This window comes from Biomphalaria glabrata, chromosome 2, assembly GCF_947242115.1.
Source record: "Biomphalaria glabrata chromosome 2, xgBioGlab47.1, whole genome shotgun sequence".
Taxonomy (NCBI): Eukaryota; Metazoa; Mollusca; class Gastropoda; family Planorbidae; genus Biomphalaria; species Biomphalaria glabrata.
The window spans coordinates 64,550,512-64,572,034 of NC_074712.1; the positions used below are offsets into that span (position 1 = coordinate 64,550,512).

The 21,523-nt window shown below is 34.4% G+C and overlaps 1 protein-coding gene across 1 annotated transcript in view; it reads left to right on the forward strand.

The window, feature by feature from the left end:
- Nucleotides 1-1,533: 1,533 nt before the first annotated feature.
- Nucleotides 1,534-21,523, forward strand: part of LOC106051680 (DNA ligase 3-like) — a 32,741-nt gene continuing 12,751 nt past the window's right edge. Inside the window, exons 1-14 of the mRNA XM_056021992.1 lie at nucleotides 1,534-2,113; nucleotides 3,735-4,033; nucleotides 5,115-5,207; nucleotides 7,331-7,468; nucleotides 9,412-9,518; nucleotides 9,962-10,006; nucleotides 10,135-10,221; nucleotides 10,871-10,950; nucleotides 11,940-12,017; nucleotides 13,377-13,536; nucleotides 16,733-16,888; nucleotides 16,996-17,127; nucleotides 17,511-17,590; nucleotides 18,745-18,832. Of these exons, the coding sequence (XP_055877967.1) occupies nucleotides 1,797-2,113; nucleotides 3,735-4,033; nucleotides 5,115-5,207; nucleotides 7,331-7,468; nucleotides 9,412-9,518; nucleotides 9,962-10,006; nucleotides 10,135-10,221; nucleotides 10,871-10,950; nucleotides 11,940-12,017; nucleotides 13,377-13,536; nucleotides 16,733-16,888; nucleotides 16,996-17,127; nucleotides 17,511-17,590; nucleotides 18,745-18,832 (1,860 nt within the window). The 5' untranslated portion in view covers nucleotides 1,534-1,796. The remainder of the gene's footprint in view (nucleotides 2,114-3,734; nucleotides 4,034-5,114; nucleotides 5,208-7,330; nucleotides 7,469-9,411; nucleotides 9,519-9,961; nucleotides 10,007-10,134; nucleotides 10,222-10,870; nucleotides 10,951-11,939; nucleotides 12,018-13,376; nucleotides 13,537-16,732; nucleotides 16,889-16,995; nucleotides 17,128-17,510; nucleotides 17,591-18,744; nucleotides 18,833-21,523) is intronic.

Below are 21,523 nucleotides of genomic sequence, written 5' to 3' on the forward strand. Positions count from 1 at the left end.
GAAAGGATGAGATGGCAAACAACCATACCGGGGTAAATGTGTAATATCATCTGACAAGTGAAATGATGCAAGTTTATGCATAGGTCATGCTCTTTCCAGGCACTTAGTGACTGATGTAGCATTGTTTACAACCAAATTTATCCGTTCTGCCTAATCTAGCTCTAGATCTATTTCATTTTAGATTAGGCTATAGTTTTTTTTTTTTTTTTTGTCATTTTATTTAGGCTACAATATTATCAAGATTAACTTTTTCTTTGTTTCCCACGAGACGTGTATGCCTATAGCCTAGTCCTTTCGATAATAAAAAAAGAACGATTAGAAATGCGTAGCTTGGAGTGTCAAAACTGTATTAGGCCTCCTATTTTTATTTCGTGCAATTTAGTATATCGTAACAAATACGCATTTAGCGGAACGGTAGACAGGTCTTCATCCAGATTTAGTGTAAATAAACCAAACACAGAAACACTGAAAGATTGTATTTTCGGAATTTAGATTCTATTTTTTGGAAAATAAGTGACATTTTATAGGGTGGTCGAAAAAAAATATTTTTTGTGACGATCTCTTATTCAGGGAAATTGTATCTATTTTATCAGATAGTCAGAAAATGGATAAAGTTTTTACAGATCTAATAAAATATAGTGTGGGGAAGTTTTACTCTCAATGAAGGTCAATCCAAGTGGCTCTCGGAGTAAATTTCTTCTTTGGCATCCTCATCGATTTTTCAAATTGGTATGGTGCGCGAAAATAGATGCGCGACGGCACTTCGACTCTCTTTGTCTTTGTAAAAAACTCGAAGCTGGTGTTCCATTAGTATAGTTCCATGTTTAAACCAGAAAGCTAATCAAAGACCTATATAAAATTTTCATAATTTGTAGACTTTTAGCTGTAGGCAAAATTTGCATGGAAAAATTGGGACTGTGGTCATTAGTTATTTGTAGTGCAATTAAGTCTGCGGGAAGTTTGGGCTACAATCATGAAGCAACATCCGATACAAGTAAAAAAAAAAAAGAATATATATCCGCAGAAGATCCATTGGAAAGATTTTTAACTTCGCTTCACTTTAATCCAAAACAAATCGACGACATATCCTGTTTGCCGAAAGTAGAATATTTGTGTTTAGTGTTTAAGAGGGAAGACATATCAGGATGATTTATTCCGTAAACACAAGCGGTGTTGCACTGACGCGCTAGCGTACAAAAATGTACATGTTACATCTCTCTTCTTTAATTCAGAAAATCTATTTTTCAGAATAACTAACAAACTAGTCAACTAAAAAGTCAATTCAGTCAATCAATTAAATGACCACCGACGGACTATGGCTAGATCTATATGCTTGGCTTGAATGTGGCAAAATATGCAGATCACACCTGGGGCTGCGTATAGCCACGGGAAATGATGCTTTTCTCATCAATCTTCGGATTAGACCACAGGCCTATGTATAATAATTCTGTGTTAGACCTATATATATAGTATATAGGTCTGTATGATATTCGTACTCTCTTGTCGGTGAAACAATATTGCGTCGAATCATTGATGTATACAACAAGAATCTAATCTATCTCAGTCTCACTAGTCTCAGTATCTGATCTTGATCTAGTCTAGATCTAGATCAGATAGATAGATCTTGATCTACTAGTTATGTATTATTGCATTATAATTTTATTATCTATATATCTAGAATGGAATAACTAAGAATAGATCTAGTCAAATCTAGTGACTTGTAGATCTTCACCAAGTTTTACGAGTTTAGAATCTAGACTGGCTAGACAGTGACAGTCGTGTTCCTTATTTTATGCATGTTTTCATTTATTAAGTTGAGCCAGTTGAGGTTATTTGTAACTAATTTCGTATCTCATTCCTGTAAATTTCTTCATCATTATCATGATTATGCCACTTTGGACCAGTGTATTCAGATTCAAAGACGGTTTTCTAAAGGTCACATTTACTTTGAAATTAGTTGCAACTTGTTACCTACAAAACTGTCAAGCGAATGCAGGTTTAAATTTAAAGTGCTAAAAGTCAACGGTACTGTGAATACGGATACACAGAGATTAAACTACCAATCTCAATACTTCACAACTCCAGAATCGGATTGTCAAATTATCAGACCAGGGTATTATTATAATTAGTATTATAGTTTATAGGTATGTTATATGTGGCCACACCCCCTTCCCATCCCAGGCAGAACCAAAATGTGAAAATGTTTAGTGGAGACTTGGTTAGATGTAAATAGATCAATATTTGAATTGCTTTTATATATGGGCTCCATAACAACACTACTAGTAAACAAAAAATCTAAGATGCATGACACCTCCTTTCTTTTAGATAAAAATCATTTCTATGTATACTACATTTTCTTTTATTAGATTCAGGGCCAGGGTATTCCATCCTTCTTTGTTTGTTTTTTTGTTTTCATTTTTTTTATGATCACTTGTTTGACTTGCAATTACTTAGGTCTTAGCATAGAGAATAAGTACTTTTTCTTTTTGGAGAAAGTGGGATGAGCTTGAATTTAAAAAAAATTATGAGATGAATAATAGTTGTTGCCCCCCACCCGCAAGAAAAAAATAGGAATCTTAGCTCTGGCATTTATTTGCATGCTTACTTAAGAAAATAATAATTTCATCATTCTCTCTTTTAAATCCTATTCTTCTATGTAGATTTATATGTTCTTTTTTTGCTGTTATATCAGCATAGCTAATTAGGTTATCTTGCAGACAATGCATGAGTGGCTAGATCATGTTCAGCTTTGTGTGCACCTTTGGGCTATGCTTTTTTGTTCTAAAATCTCGCCTCTCCTTTTCTGCAGAACTCCATTTTAAGAAAAAATGTGTTTAAAAAAAAACACATTTTTATCTAGTAAGCTTCATAGCAATAATATATATTATATATATTGTTACGAATCTCACTATCCAGGCTCTCTGCAAACTGCACCATACACCACCAACTTAAAGAACTTGACAACTCAGGGCTCCAAAGTAACATAACACTTTAATGGTTGAATAAATAACAGCCAATACTGTACAATTGGCAGCGCGTAACACAAGACTGTACAAATATCTCTTCGATAACACTGTACCGCCGTATCAACTCTTGCACTTTCCTCTCCATCTCGTTCCGGGCTTGCACTGGGTTCAACAGTTCAGGACTGACTTCACACACTAGGCTCGTTGTGTCGGACTCGATCGCAGACCAAGATCAAGACGCCAGTCATCTCAACTGTACTTGACAGTACTCCACACTGAACCGTCGTAATGCTCCGTACAGAACCACACCACTGAACTGTGCTGTAGTTGACCGGACTGTAGTGAACCGGGCTCTGAACCGTCTTGACTGCGTCACCTCCGCTCTTATATAGGGTCCCTACTGGCCTTCTCGAACCGGACGTTTCTAGGTGGTCAGATGACTACAACTCTCGTGACGCTCCTGAGCTCTGTTTACGACAGTGATCCTTCCTGAACTGTCCTGTTGACATTCGACTCGGCTGACCGTCATAGCTCATCACGGTTGACCGCTCATCTAGCGCTGGCCTGGGGCGATTTGTGTCGGCTGACTACACACACACCACTACCCCTCTCTGTGCCACCACCAAGTTTATAACAATATATATATATGTATTTATAAAGCTTACATCAAATTTTATAACACATTTTTGAATTTTTTAAATTTTTATTTCAATTTCTACATTGTTATTGTATACTTGAATTATCATCCTGTTAATGCTATTTCCATAGATCTATAATGTCTGAAATAAACAAGAAGTTCATTGTTGGTTATGCCAAACTGGGTACATCTGGCTGTAAGAAGTGTAAGCAGAAAATAGAGAAAGGATCATTAAGGATAGGTAAATTGAGTCCTAATCCATTCTCTGAGGATGGTGGTCAGATGAAACAATGGTTTCATCCTACGTGTTTATTTGAAACATTTGCTAGAGCAAGAGCATCAACCACGAAACTTGAGGATCCTGAAGACGCTGAAGGTTTTAATGATTTACAAGAAGATGACAAGCAGCTAATAAAGAAACTTATAGAAGGTAATTACTGATGACCAAAACTTGTTACATTTTAATTTTAAATCATTTATTCTTTATTATATTTGTTGCAAAGGTTTAGGGTTACCTTTAAAGAGTTTTCTTGATATTGGATTTAGGCAGGACAGTTAAGATTTTCTGTTTCTTGCTGCCTTGTGAGAACTTTTTTTTTAATAATAGAAAGCTGTACAAAATATTTTTAAACAATTTATTTGAAAATAAAATATATAAATAAAGATGTATAGTGTTTCTTTAGGTACTACCGTACTACTTTTGTCTAATATAAAACAATGCACCTTTCTTAATTCTCTGTTGTTGGCCTCCTTAGTGCGACTGTTTCATCTTGTAGAGTACTTTTTCAAGTGACTATAGAGCCCTATTCTGGAAAAGCATTTCATACAATGCAGATAAATGTGGCATTTGCTTTGGTGAAGGACATTTTTTTTTAGTTTGGATCACTTTTCTTGATGGGGCCAATATTTCTTCAATGTCCATCATCATCAAACTCCATTTGAGTGAGGGCTTGAGAGGCTAGATAGAAACCCTGCTGTCTTGCGTAGTGCATCAATGTCGCCATACAGTTCGAGCATATTTGGTTTCACAGACCTGTCGAGATGGAGATCAGCAAGTCTGGGACAGTCAAACAGAATATGAGGCACGGTTTCCTCTTCTTCCCTGCTTTCTTTGTCACCATCTCTCTCCACAAATTTTGATCTAGGGTTGTGTCTTCCCAGTAGTCAACATGTATGTCCAGGGCTTTGAGATCGACATATTGGAGGTGGGGAATGGGCACCAGTTTTTCTTGTACTCATAGCAAGCTGTCCTAAGAGGATGACTGTCAAGATATGTTCATCTTATATCTGGTGAACATTCCAGGTGGCATTGTGTGAGAATGGTGAAGATGCTTGGGGAAAGTAAAGGCAGCTGGCCATTATGCTGAACACATGACATCTTTTTCGCCACAAGAACAGATAGCCTTTACACCATCTGCCCTATAGATCACAAAGTCTAATTGGGTACTTTACTTTTAAATTAAATATATATTAATTATTAATAGATTGCATTTTATCTTCTGAACATTTAGATTATCAAACAAAGAAAGGCAAACCTTCAAAGACTGAAAAACCAGTAGCAGCCAAAAATGAGAATTCTTTGAAAAATTCTGATGGAAAAACAGGTAAGCAGGTTAGAAGGCTATAGTGTAAAAAAAAATAAAGGTTTGCACAGTATATTTTGCAAAACTGACACTCAATCAATAGGGCATTGTGTAAAATAGTCACACATAATAGCAATCTGTTTAAAAGATAAGTTGTAGATCATTTGGGTATCATTGCTGAGTCTTTCACAACTTCATACCATTTATCTCTAAACTTTGCTACTGGAAATCTACAAAAGTTAAGCATCCTAATTTTTTTATATCATCAACCAATGCCTCCCTTTTTCTTTTGCATGTAATGATGCCTTGAAGAATTTGTAGTCTTGTTAAATTTTGCAGTGCGTTGATTTACCCATATAAGCATTTTTGATTTTTTTGGACATAAGAAATGAGATTCTGATCTAGCTTTTACTCCTTTAGCTACATTTCCTGCTGTTGAATAGTGCAGTTCGGTATCAACATTGAGATGAATTTCATGCCCCATTTGTATGATGATGTCAGAGATTGTAGATTAAGCTATTTGACATTCTTGATTGTGAATTTTAATGTTTATTTAGTGTTGCATCTTGAGCATTAATGAAAATCACCTTCCTCCAAACTGACTTAAAAGAGTGAACCTCTCTGTTTGCTGGTCACATTCACATGAATGCTTTTAATAACTTCAACATTGTATTTTTCTTGAATTCTTTGTTGTTTTGAAGTTTAGATTTTTTTAGTGTTGAAGTTGTTCTCTTTACAAACAGGTTTGAAATGGGTCTGTTCTACTACTCCAATTTTGCATGTTGTTCTGCTATTTTAACTTGTGTATTTAATTTATAGAAATTGATCATTGCTTGTTAATTAGGCTTATTGTTCTGTAATTCTCACATAGCTCTTAAGTGCTTCTTAGGGTAGGGAGTTAGTCAGTGATTGGTTCTAGGATGTTCTAGATTTTGTTCCTCTGCCACAGTCATTTCATATTATACCTATAAATCCTTTTAGTTCTGTAAGTAAGATACTTAAAATGTGGAAAAAAAGAAACATGTTGCTATATTTGTTTTGATTGGATAGGACACTGTTAATGATCATTCAATTAATTGTCACCAACATTGTCACGGGTAAGTAATGCTTCAAATTAGTGTCATCACGATTGAGAAGGATATTAGTATCAATGGGATGAATCTGACCAAGACAATTATGCAAATGGTCTACAAAAAAAAAATTCTACCATCTTGCAAGCCTTTTAAATTATTTTTAAAATACTTACTTATATGATGTTGACAGTCTATTTGAAAATCAGCCTAACCTATTTTATATTGGTACAAGTTAGCAAGAGTAATACCATCAGGAATACATTTATGAACATTCTTGGACCCAAAGTGTGAAGTAACAGTATTGAATAAAACAATGAATTGCATTAATCAGTACATATATATAAAATATTCAAAGGACTTGAAGATAAAAATACTTCTTCCTTCAAAAAACATTATAATCCTATTGAAGCATAGAAGAGGTTGCCTGCATTAGCTAGTTAACCAAACACATGGTAAATTTTAAATCTTCCTTTAGAAAAGGCTTCTACAGGAAATGTAATAATATTCTGTATCGATAAAATGGATGGCTGCCTGGCCGTGCGGTTTGCTAGCTGGACTGTCGTTTGGATTTATCGACGGTCGAGGGTTCAAACCCTGCCCACTCTCATCCCCCGTCGTCCTGCGGGTGGTTTGGACTAGGAAGTAAACTATCTTCAACTCTGAAGGAACATCCGAAATATGTAAAACATTTTACAAACATTTTACAAAATGTCCATAAATTATGAGATTCAGTACATTATTAAGACTAAGACTGCTTTATTGATCTTTACGGAAATTTGTTTTCTCATATAAAGACAACACAACAGAAGAATACACATAAATACAACAGACAACATATTATTATTATTATTATCTTTACTATTATATTATATTAGCTTAACACATTACTAATTGTTCAGACCTATTTGTCTTGCAGAGAATTTAGATGAGTTAAATTGATTTAGTAATAAACTACAATATGCTGTGAACTTATAAACATTTAAAATGACATTCTAAAAAATGTTATATAAGTTATGATGGATAATATTAAAACATAAATATTAACGCACAACTTAATCTACATTTCCACAGAAAAAAGACCTGCATCTTTAAGTCTTGATGATTCCTTTCGCCAATTTCGACGATTGTGTGCCAATATTGCTGAAGAAAATAGCTATCTTGGTAAAACTAAATTAGTTCATGATTTTATTACCAAAGGAAGTAGTGGAGGTTAGTACCAAAAGATCCAAGAATTTGAGTTCAGTTTACTACTAGATCTTAGCATCAAATCAAATATAAAGTTTCAAATGTTTACTCTCAATGTAAAACAATTTATTTACAAATTTAGCATCTTTATCAATAAGGTATCTAATTTTGCATTTATAAGATATACAATCTCAAGAAACAAGTTTATTAGCTATTATATTTAGAGTGTATTTAGTATGCCAAAGCAATCTTTTTTTGTGAGATGAAAGGTGATCGGCATAACATAGTACCCCCCCACCCTCTCCTGGAAATGCTTTCAAGACCAGCTTAGGTGCCAGCTTGCTTTAATTGACATCAAAGAGAGAACTTGGCAGCAGGCAGCTTCTGAAGGAGACTGCTAGGTGGCAGCTTGCTTTAATTGACATCAAAGAGAGAACTTGGCAGCAGGCAGCTTCTGAAGGAGACTGCTGGAAATTTATTTCCAAGGCTACTGCTGAGGACAGATAAAGATGGCAGAAAGAGAACCTAAACCAACCTAAACTGACCATTGGCAGACAATGGTTATTTCTTTGTTGACTGAGGCAAAATGTAGAATTGTGGAATGTGGGGTTAAATGGCAAAGGTTCCCTATCAAGGAGTCTCAGGATTGAATCTTTCATCATCATCATCACTCTTTTGAGTTCCTCATGGAACATAGGGCCTCGACAAAAACATGCCACTCTCCACGGTCTCTTGCTAGCTTTTTGATGGTGTCCCAGCTCTTCCCGGTCTTCTCTGCTTCTTCAAGTACACTGCGTCGCCATGTTCTTTTTGGTCTTCCTCTGCGTCTTGTTCCCTGGGGGTTCCACTCTATGGCCTGCCTAGCTCTGTTGCTGGTATCTTTTCTAAGGGTGTGACCAATCCATCTCCACTTCCTCTCTAAGATCTGCACTTCTATATTTTTCTGTCCACTCATCTCCCACAGTTTGGTGTTTTCTACTTTGAATCTTTACTGGAGCAAAATTGACTGCTAAATGGCTGCATAGATATCTGAAAAAGAAAAAGAATCACATTATGAAATAAATATTTCTTTATAAAATAAATAATGAAAGCATTATATAACCAGTAAACCTAACAGAATAAAAAAAGATAAATTGTTATACTGACAGACTGATAGACCTTTACATTATATCATCATGCTTGTTCCAGATACTGGCCCCATTGCTGGCCCCATTACACCCACACAAGTGCAAAACTGTATGAAGAATTGGCTGAGTTGGAAAATACTGCACAGATCTGGAACCAATTATATGGCTCATCCTAATGTTTGATTTAAGAAATTCAAGAAGAAAATTTTACAATCCATACAACAATAGGCTTAGATTTATATTCTGATAAGAGAGATTAGACCTCAATCCTTAAACAGTTGAGTATTTAGTAAAAAAAAAAAGTAGACACAAATGACTAGGCTTTACAATAAAGAAGAAGAGTATCTAATTATTTAAGAAGCTTAAAGGACCATGATGTAACAACTGAGACATCAGTTTATCCTCAGTGCTGACAGAGGAGAACAGCCAGCAGCTACTAACATCAGAGAAAGACCACTGGAGAACTGTCCTGAAGGTTGCTTACATGTCTGAGACCCAAAAAAATCATCCCTTGCTGCAAACAGGTCCAGATGGCAAAAAAAACAAACCAACTAATATAGACCCCTGAAAGACAAAGCTTTGTCTGTACTAGATGTGGCAAAATTTGCAGTTCGCAACTGGGTCTTGAAATTTTAGACTTGAAGAAAATGCTCTATTATTATAATTGTTATTTACTAAGAGATTAAATGATAATGCCTAAATCTTATGACGCAAAAAAAATATGTATGTATTTACTAAACAACTAAATGAGTAAGTCTTTTCCTTAATGCTGTTCTTCTAATCACCACATGCATCATTTATACTCTTCATTTCCTATCAGAATATCTCCCATCATTTCAGATGGTTACCATGGAGATCTCAGTGTGTTGATAAAACTATTACTTCCTGGTGTAATGAAGTCAGTTTATAATTTAAATAATAAACAACTGGTCAAGCTGTTTAGCCAGGTATGTAAGCTACAGTTTTAATTAATAATGATATTAATAAGAAAAATTTAACTTCAGTATTAGGGCACCTAGTTCTAAATAAAGAAATGGATTAAAAAATAGAAAAAATTAAACAACAAGCCAGATGTCAACTTGTTCTTGCATAGAGTTAACTTTTCACTTCAAACTGAACAAAGTTTTGATCAGGAATGGAGATGGGGGAAAATGTTTTGTTGAATGAGATTTATCTTATCTTATTATTTATCTTTTTAGGAATAGTGCATGAATAAATATATGGATATTTTTACAACAATATTATATTATATTTTCATTACGATACATATACAACTTGGTTTTATTACAATTTTGGTCATAATTGTCTTACTATAGTTTTGTTTGCAAGTTTTACCTAAATTAATTTTTTTTTGTGGTTAGTGGTTATTGCAAAATATTTTTGCCAACAGATCTTTGCAACAAGTTTGCACAAAATGATTGAGGACTTAGAAAGGGTTTGTTTTTTATTTTCTGTTATCTCTCTATGTAATTATTGAATAGTTATTTTATCATTACTCCATGTAATAATGAGATAAAAGATTATGATCAAGCTATCTGACATTAATAATGTACTCATCACCAGGGAGATGTAGCAGAAACTATCAGACTTTTTTTTGAAGAAAGTAAAGCTGTGGTCCCTCTACAGAAAAGTGATCTGACACTACAAGAGGTAAATTTCCAAATTATTAAAAACATATTTATGTGTAAGCTTATTGTAGAAGATGAGAATATTTGTCTGTAGAAGAAAACAAAATATTTGTCAGTGGGAAGCCTGGTCGAGAGGCTAAGTACGCTTGAACTAGGCTTAGTTTGGATACCTAAGAAGGGGGCAGAATTGTGTTTACTGAGCGCCTAAAGGCATCACGGAAAACCTTCTACCAGATACCCCTTCCCCCCACTGGTCCACATCCACAAATGAGATTGGACCATAGCGCTCTGAGCATGCTATAAGCACGAAAGTAGCGCTATATAAAAGCTATAATTTATTTATATACTTTAGATATCCTGCTAAGAACAGCTGATGCCTGATATTAGTAGAGGGATGGATACACAAACTTGGCTATTCTATTTATGATGCTTCCTAGCAATATCTTAAAAGATTTCTAGTCCCATGTATGACTTATCTATCATTTCTCTCTTTATCAACTCCCTTTTTAAAACTTTAATGGAAGAAATAGATTATTCACATTAAACAACACCAAACAATATGCGACAATCAAAAATAACTTCTGTCCTCTCATTTGCTTTTACAATTTCTCTTACAACCTAAGTAGATTATGGTTTCTTCATCTCAATCCACTGGTAATTTCCCAATTAAGGTGAACAAATTCCTGCATGAACTTTCTCAGTTGACAAAGGAAGAGGACCAACAGAGGATTCTGACCAAAGTTGCTAAAAGGTTTGTGATTTTTTTTTTTTTTACATCATAGGAGCCATAAAAGCATACAGTGGAACCGTCTGTCTCATTTTCCTCTGCTACATGGGAGAATCTGTTATGATTCTTACATATTAATGTTGTTTCAGACCTAATACTAGATAAGAGGGCAGTATATCATCTTCTATTCCCCAAAGCCAATATAGTCTATAATTTATTTAATTTTTATAATCTATACAATTTAGTGTATATATAAGTGTCCAGTTCACATCTTAGTGAATAGTCTGAATTGTGCATGATGAAGTATTTGAAATAGTTTCGTGTATTGCAGTAGTTTAAAACAGAAAACTTCACCTTTGTTTTGATTTTGAGCTCCATTCACCTTCTCTTGGGGTGTTTCTCTGCCGCTTTTGATGACCAGTGATGTGCATTCTCAGCTGTGCCAAACTGTTTCCCTTTTTAAGGGAAGTTTTATTATGACTATCACAGGTGGTATAGGAACTGTGCTTTGACTCCATAGAGTATCATTACAAGGGAATCCAGCCAGTGTTGAGTCAAAGATGAACTCGTTGTGAGTCAGATCTGATAGAGATATGGTTGAGGCATGTTTACTTCAATATAGTTGCAAGGTGCGGAATTTACATTGAGTAGTTATGAGTTCATCATGATATATTACGTAACTAATGTATGTGTCCATGTTGTGCAATTGAGGAACTGATTTCCAAGTTATACTTACATCTGAATAACCATTTTCCCATTGTACATAAATTTATTGCATTAGACAATTAAATTGTATTTTTACCGTTCGTTTATTAATCATTTCAAATGTATGAAGGTATAAATGGAAATAATCTGCCTAGGGCCTAGAGCAAAAACAAGTCCTGACAATAGGGTGCATATTTTCTTAGCCCCCCTCCCTCCCTTAAAAAAAAAAATGCACTAAATTAAGATCCTTAAAATTCTGTCAAAAACCTTCCCATTTTTTTTTTGTTTCTTTTCTTTCTGCAATCTAGAAGCACAGCTAATGACCTTAAAATGTTTGTAAGACTTATTAAACATGACTTGAGGATCAATGCAGGAGCTAAACATATGTAAGTATTGAAAGGCTGGTAGGACTGGTAAGATCGGTAGATTCTTGAAATACATCTAAAAAAAATGTATGTGCCTTCATTTCCAAAAGAAATACTTTTAGCACAGTTCTATGCAATTAATGCTTAAGTTGGCATGTATCTAATAAAAATAATTCTCTTTGTTTTAATTTTTCATCTTAATGGAGAATTAATATTTCTTTTTAGAGATTTTTTGTTTAGATACAAAAATTAACAGAGGAGTTAGTAAAATAGGATGGCTGCCTGGTCGTGCGGTTTGCACGCTGGACTGCTGTTCGGATTTATCAATAGTCGAGGGTTCAAACCCTGCCTGTTCCCATCCCCCCTCGTCCTGCTGGAGGTTTGGACTAGGAAGTAAACTATTGCTACGATCTCTCTCCTACTCAGGCCTTCTGTAAACACTGCTAAACACAACACATCAAGAACTTGACAAGGCTCCAAATAATCTGGTACTTTAATAATGAGTGAATAAGTAGATAACAGCCAATACTAGACAATTGGCATCAAACACATCAACAACTAAAATGTCATTCTGTACATCACAGTACAAAACTCTACTGTCTCTCTTTCTGGACTTGTACATCAACACATGAGGACTCAACCAGGACCGACTTCATGGCCGACTAACAGTCCCGGTCTCGACGCTCTCCGGTCTTGAACAGCCGCTTTCCTACACACTGTGTCTCTCGTACACGCAGGCTTTCGATCACATGACCATAACATTGGTCATATTTGCATGTAATCGTGTAATTGTAGTACTGTCCCTTGTCCATGGCCCCGCTGACCTGAGGGATTCACGTGTGTGTCAGCTGAGCCTATAGTTAACCCTTTTACCATGCCAATAGGGTCATAACACTATCTTCAACTCTGAAGGAACATCTGAAACATGTAAAACATTTTACAAACAAAACGAAAAAAAAATGAAATGCTTTTTATTATTTTAATATAAAATAATATATTTTATATACATTTTTAAAAAACATGCTAGAAAAAGAACACATAAATTGTATAGTTTGTTGAGAAAACCAAGATATGAAAATATGCTCGTTAATAAAATCATTTTATTTTATATAAATATATTTTAGAAAATATAAGTGAATATATAAACTCTGAACAGTTTCTTCAGTTTTACTATTGCTAGCTTGTACAATGCAGCTTACATTCCCCTAATGGTTTTTTCTAATATGAGGGAATTGACTTACCTCTAAAAGCTTTTGTTAATGTGAATCTTTGAAAGGAAACAAATGACTTTTATTACAATTACAATTATTAATACAAAACTAGAATACAATTCTAAATTTTTTTTCCCCTCTCTTTGTGTTATTTTTTCCATATATCAAGTTTAGATGGTCTTCACCCTGATGCATATGCTGCTTTTCAAACATCACATGATCTAGAAGATGTCATTCAACGCGTGAGTCAGCTCAGTCATGTCAAGCCTGGCATGAGTACTAAATTAAGTGTTGAAGCTTCACTTATGACACCTGTATTGCCTATGTTGGTAGGTTGATAGCATCGTGATACATATGTATGCATTATTAATATTGATGTTACATGCCAAAACTATATCTATTGATACCTGTATGAAAATGTATAGTAGGTATATGTAGATGCTTGCTAGGCCAGTATGTCAGTAATGTGCAAGCATTTTTCTTTAGAGGGCAATATTAAAAACTTAAGAAATCCTGGATCTATTGATGTAATAGACCAGAAATAACAAAGTATTTTAACTTAGATGATGAACTTTGTTAAATACTTTAGAAAAGTCTAATAAGAGGGATTCATTTTGCTCATTATTATCTGAACTTTGAATGAAAATAATAAATGAAACTTATAGTTGACTATAGTTGATCTAAAGCCATTTTGATTATAAAAATGTAGATGTCCTGGCGCCCTCAGCTTCACAGGACCTCTTCATTAGAGATTTCACCTTGCCACGTTATTTTCAGAATCCACCTTAAGCATTGGAGGTGGAAGATATTGAGCTGTTTTTCCTGCCAAGAGTAGGTAGACCATGTTTCACTGCCATATATATAGCAGTGTGCTCGGCACTCAGATTCAAAATACTAAGACTTTAGTATTGATAGTTAGCAAAGTATTGTCCCACACTCATTTCTGCCATTGTGATTTGGTGCCCTTACTATCTTGTTATTGATGTCCTTTTCAAGAAATACATTATTTGAGATAATGGAGCCTAGGGGACAGAAATGATCAACTGCCTCCTAGGATTGGCTGTTAATGGTCACATTGTATTGTCAGCTAGTATTTTGCTTTTGCTTTGACTGATGTTGAAGGCAAACTTCTGGCGTGCAGTCTATCAACTAGAGTCTAAAGCTGAGTAGCACATTTAGCTACAAATGTTGCATCATCAGTGTAGAGTAGTCCCTTAATTAACACTTTTCTAACTTTATTTTTGGAGATATGGTTAATTAAGTTTTGCTTCTCGATTCGGATACATTGAAGAGTTTTCTTGAGAATCTTGTATGGGGATAAAGTTATCTGAATTAGACAACTTTGTTGGCTTGGTCATTTACGCCAAATACCACAGAGTTGATTTCCACAAAATATACTTTATGTTGATTTAACAGTGGGCAGAGAGTGGCAGGTCATCCACTCCTAAGATACTCTGATGTTTTGTGCAAGTGTGACTTGAAGGTCTTCAAGATCAACATTGTTAGCTAGAAGGATAAAAAGGCACAGGATAGGACCACATGGAGTGGGTCAAGAATCACAGCTGAACACACCAGAAGTAGTAAAAGGCTAAATCTAGTGATTTCAAATGCCTAATCTGTGACCGTGGGTGTGTATCAAAGATTCGCTTGTTTAGTCACTTGAAAAGCTACAAAAGGAGAAGATACTCTTTTGAGAAAATTGCCACATTTTGATCATTTAGTTGCTACATGTCTGTTCTAGTATTTTGCATTTGATCTGCACTCTACCCTGATTTGGTAAGGCCTCAAAAATATTTGAAGTCTTGTCTTTCTTTTTCTCTCTCAGTTTATATGTAGAGAATTCAAATAAAAAGAAAATGGCATTGACTCACCTCACATCATGCATGTTTGGGCTTGCAGATCAAACGTATATGAACGAGGGGCTTGTATATTATAGTTTCCTACCTCTGGTCTATGACGTATCCATGCCTATGTAGGTTGGTTTATGTAGATGTTTCCTACCTCTGGTCTATGACGTATCCGTGCCTATGTAGGTTGGTTTATGTAGATGTTTCCTACCTCTGGTTGGTTTATGACGTATCCGTGCCTATGTAGGTTGGTTTATGTAGATGTTTCCTACCTCTGGTTGGTTTATGACGTATCCGTGCCTATGTAGGTTGGTTTATGTAGATGTTTCCTACCTCTGGTCTATGACGTATCCGTGTCTATGTAGGTTGGTTTATGTAGATGTTTCCTACCTCTGGTTTATGACGTATCCGTGCCTATGTAGGTTGGTTTATGTAGATGTTTCCTACCTCTGGTTTATGACGTATCCGTGCCTATGTAGGTTGGTTTATGTAGATGTTTCCTACCTCTGGTTGGTTTATGAAGATGCCAGTAATCATTTATTGAGAGTGTAAATGACAATTCAGCAGATAAAATAATGAGTTGAGCTTTGATTTGAACGCAATGCAATAATTCATCTGGCACAATAGTGACTGTAATTATAATCCTTTAACAAAAATGTTTTATCCATCCAAAGAACTGAATTTATTTTGATGAGAAACACAACTGAACTTCTCTGCAATTAAAACTTTATACAGACCACAGCAAGTGCAATAGACTTTGTGTGTTTTTGCAAATCAATTTTTTGCTAATCTGTAAAATACTTGACACATCTATATTTAGTTTTTGAACATTTATCTAACTTGATCTGTTTGTCTTGCCCTGTCTGGTTGTGTAACCACACCCACTTATGACACAATGCCATAAAATCTTTAAAATGCAACCTTAGACCTATGCAGATTTGCCTATAAATATATTCTATCTCACTATTTGGATTCACTAAAGAAACACAGCACTGAATATGCCTTTAAATTCAGTTATATAAAATAAGTTATCCAATGAGATATTAACAATCAAATCTAAATCACTTGTACTATGATAACTTGACTGACATTAATTATTATTATAGAATAAATAAAACAGGGTGAAGATACAGGCCATCAATAATAGTCCATCAGAGAATAAGCCTACTGAACAATCTACTTGGAACAATAACTGATGACCAATGACATCAATAGTCTCTCCTAAAGATTTTTCTGAATTGTTTAGATCCCTGACAATAAATTCTTCAAGTTTCTTAAAGCTCTACCTTGACCTTCGGTCTAGTTCTAAAAGTTTCTAAATTACATCTATTTATGTCATTGTCATCTAGACACTCACACAAACAAATTGATCTAAGAATTTTGACAGTTCATGTAGCCCTGGTCAGCTGCTATCCTGTGCTGTCAATGAGACTAAGTTATACAATTTTTAAAATGTCAACCTTAGACCTAAATAAGCCCACAAAAATTCACATTTTCAAGCTTATTACCAGCACAAGTTAAATGTCCAACTCTTTTGGCATTTCTTCTCAGCCAAATATTCATCTTCTCCCATTTTGTTTCAATGCTTATATAGACTGTTGAAATGGAATTTGTTTAGCCTCAAATTTTTTTGGCTCTCTTCCCATATTTTGATATTTTACTTCTGGATATGTTTCAGGCTGAGGCTTGCAGATCTGTGGAACAAGCATTTAAAAAATCTCCAGATGGATTTTTTGCAGAAATCAAATATGATGGAGAGAGAGTACAGCTTCATAAGCAAGGAAATGAATTTAAATATTATAGTCGCTCTTTGAAACCTGTATTGGCTCACAAGGTAAATCCGTTTTAAGTGTTAAAAAAATGTTCTTTGAAGTACAAATTGAAATTTGGTCTTAGTAAATTAAAGATACACATAAAATCGATGTTCATATCAATACACAGGTACAGCATTTTAAAGACTTTATACCAAAAGCTTTCCCATCCAGCAATGATTTGATCCTTGATGCAGAAGTTCTTTTGGTAGATAATAAAACAGGAAATCCATTACCATTTGGCTCTCTCAATGTTCACAAGGTAAATTAGTTAAATTAAGAGATATTTAAATGAGTTACAAAATTTAAAAGGCTTTTGTTGGGTATAAAGATTTGTGTTTAAATTTAATATCAGATCTATTGCTTGTTAAGGACATATCAGAAGGTCTGATATAAGCTTTGGTTAGAACAAAAGTCTGTTGAAAAGTTTATTGCCTGTAAAACAGATGTTTGAATGTTTATTGTTTGGTAGATAGATATTGGATAGCGTATAGTCTGTTTTACACTGTCCAAAAGTTTATTTTTAAATGTAGCAAAATCTATCCACTATTTAAAAAAATATTTTAGCTATGAATGAAAAAAATACTCATGTTGTCCAAAATACCATTATTTAATGTTAAAACTGAATTTGTTTTTGTTCTATAGAAAGCCAAGTTTCAAGATGCTACAGTCTGCCTGTTTGTATTTGACTGTCTATTGATTAATAATGAAAACCTTATGAACAAGTAAATGATTTTTTTACTTACTTATTTAGCTTAGTGACAGTTGTTTAGAGAACCTGTCAAACTGACCAGTAACAATTGGTTTTAAGAAATTTAAGCTATATGATCCCTAGAAAAAGGATGACCATTACAAATAATTTACAACTCTACCTACGGAAATGAATTTAATGTCTCTTAATTAGCTGATTAAATGGGATTCTTTAATGCGCATCATGAATTGGGAATAATTCTAATTATTCTAATTATTAGTAAATGAATATGGAATGGTTGCCTCCTTTATTCCACTTTCTGTCTGGGTGTTTCAAGGTTATTTGTCATCACCAAGAAGTACATAGAAGTCTTTTTTTATGAAGCACTGGTTTGTACATGAGTGCATTTGTATGTTTTGTGTGTAAATATTGTCAGTGTTTGCATCTATATATATTGTTATAAAGTAATGCTGAGATGGAAAATTATAATCAAATGGATTTTCCTTTTGTACGGACTAATGAAATTATCTTATCAGACGGCATGGTGATGCAGGACCAAATAACTACAATAATTTAAATGCTCTTTTTTAGAGAGAGGAATGGCGAAAATAGATGTTAGTTTGATACCTGCTCGCTGCTAGGCAATGGCACCAGATCGGGGTCAGTGGTTCGAATCCCCATCTGGGCTTGCCTGTGTTTAGCCACATTTTCTATCTTAATAACCTTGGTGTCTTAGTGCTGCTATTATTATATATTACAAGCCATGTTTATTCATAATTTGTTTCAACACTAAAAGCTTCAAACTCCATTTATGGTAGCATGATCTTATTACCATAAGGTTAGAGTAAGGATCATATATGTTGATTGCTTGGTTGGTTGGTTTTATACAGTTAAGATTGCTTATTCTTATCATAAAGTCTAGAAGCTCAGTCATATTCTCCTTGGATAGTCATTTAATTATATCATTTGAGATGAAGACATGTTTATATAATTTGGGCATGTTACCTTTTTAATATTGTTTGATATTAAATTGTAGATATGATTTTCTCGATTTTTGCATTCTTTTATCTTCACTGTCTGTTTATGTAATCTTTTTGAGAATTTCTAAAATATACAAGAGAAAAAAAAGTGTTTTTTAGAATCTAAATATTTTCTGGATTTTATGGACTATCTCATTTTTATTTCCAGGCCTATCAAATTTCGAAGGCAAATCTTGGAGGATAACATGACTCCTGTAAAAAACCACATTCACCTTTCTGAGACCAAGTTGATCACTGTAAGTGTACATTGATTATTTTATATCATTAGCCAACATTAGGAATTGTAGATAGAAATGAATCAATTAAATTTAAAACCATAAGATTATTATTATTATAGCTTTTATATAGCGCTACTTTCATGCTTATAGCATGCTCAGGGCGCTTTTGGTCCAATCTCATTTGTGGACTGGTGGGGGGTATCTAGGAGTTGGTTTTCCGTGCTGCCTTTAGGCGCTCAGTAAACACAACTCTGCCCGAGTCGGGTGTCGGGTGTCGAACCTCGAGCCCCCTGCTAAGGCTTAGATAATAGTGAACAAATAGATGCTATCTTACTAGATTTTTCTAAGGCTTTTGACAAAGTTCACCACCATAGTTTGCTTAAAAAAATTAAAATATTTCGGCATTAATGGTCCACTGCATCAGTGGATTAAAGACTTTCTGATAGGGAGAGAACAAACTGTAATAATAAATGGCTCTAAATCAACACCGATAACAGTAAACTCAGGTGTACCTCAAGGTACAGTCTTGGGTCCACTACTATTTTTAATATACATAAATGATTTACCAAATTGCATTAGTTCAGGAACAAAAGTCAGATTATTTGCAGACGATTGCATAATATATAGAACAATAAAAACAACACAAGACACAGATATTTTACAAAGAGAATTAGATGAATTACAGAAATGGGAATCAAATTGGAGCATGTCTTTCCACCCAGAAAAATGTCAGTTGTTAAGAGTAACAAAAAAACTAAAACAAATTAATTCCACTTATCTTATTCATGGCAAACCAGTATCACAGACTAAAAACGCAAAATACCTAGGTGTTATAATAAATGAAAAACTATCATGGAATCCACATATTGATGAAACTACAAAAAAATCAAACAAAGCATTAGGATTTATTAAAAGAAATTTCTATAAATCAAATAAGAACATAAAACTAAAATGTTACTTAACCTTGGTTAGGCCAATAATAGAATATGCATCCTCCGTTTGGGACCCCTCAACTCAAGAAAACATTAAGAAACTGGAACAGACACAAAATAGAGCAGTGAGATTCATAACAAACAAATATTCACATTTGACTAGAGTAACACCTTTAGTAAAATCACTAAACTTAGAAAGCCTTCAGGACAGAAGGCTCAAAAGTAAAGTAGCAATCATACATAAAACACTGAACCATAATCTTCAAATACAAAAACAAAATTTAATAAAATACTCTGAAAGACACAAAGATAAAGGCACATTCCTCGTCCCATATGCTAGGACAAGTTTGTACAAATACTCCTTCTTCCCTAGTGCTATTAGAGCATGGAATGGGTTGCCTGAGCTAGCCAGGAAAACCAGTGACTTGGCAGAATTTAAGTCATTGGTTAATATGCATGACTAAATGCATGACGCGTAGGACGTAATCATCTTCTTTTTTGAAGTAATGTCTGTATTATATAAGATAAGATAATTTGGAACTATCATCACAATGGTCCTGAGTTCAAACCTCGCATGCTGCTATCCTCTATTGTAATTTTTTAAATTAGTCATCTTTTAAATGGTTTTATTATTTTAAAAGATAATTTAATAATTATTTACTGGGACTGCTAGGATCAAGCCTCATTAAATGGAAACTAAATTTGTTGTAGCCCCTATATAGTGTTCATTTAGGAGTTTTCTAATGATATAGAAGATCTGTAGCATTATCTCCCTCTGACAAATAACAAGAATCTTCTTAGTTATGTTCAGGCATTTGAAGATGTCTGTCAGGTAAGTTGTCACCACCCCCTTCAGCTGATATCACATTTTGGTGTATTGTAATTTCAGTGAAAATTCATAGTAACTCAATCTTCAAGAGCAGGTTTATATTTTGTTCATTTAAATTTTTTTTTAATGTTGTGAGATAGTGGCACTGCAATGTCAAGAATTATTGCAGAATTTTCTTGTTTATCAATAAAAAGTTTATCTTCTCAATCGAAATATATCATCTTGTATGTCAGAACCAGCCTATACTAGTTAAGTAGGTAGCTTTTCTCTATCATATCTTCTGTCAGGGAAAGATGCTTTTGAATGTTTTTCATTTTCACTTGATTATGGCCACCTGATAGCACATTATTATCATAGCTTTTATATTATCATAGCTTTTATATAGCGCTACTTTCATGCTTATAGCACGCTCAGAGCGCTTTTGGTCCAATCTCATTTGTGGACCAGTGGGGGGAGGGGTATCTAGGAGTTGGTTTTCCGTGCTGCCTTTAGGCGCTCAGTAAACACAACTCCGCCCGAGTCGGGTGTCGAACCTCGAGCCCCCTTCTAGGTAGCCAAGCCAAGCTCAAGCGCACTTGGCCTCTCGACCACGCTTCCCACCACATTCTGACAAAGCTGTACATCCTTCCATTATGTACTCAATCAACTCACCTATATATTTTCATACTTTAGAGATTCAAAATGACATTGACTTTAAGGATATGCTAGTCCTGATAACTCACTCTTGTATTTTGGGTGACAACCTCTGTTTTGGGATAAAGATATCCAGCTTTAACCACATTAAGGATACAACCTTGTTGATCTAGTCATCATGTAACAAAGCTGGAAATTGTCTGTGCAATACTTTTTGGTGAATCTCATGGTTCAAGTCATCCAAATTAACATTAACATCTTATTTTTCTGGATCAGAGGAGTGGATTCTGAATCATATTTGCTAAGGAAAGAATT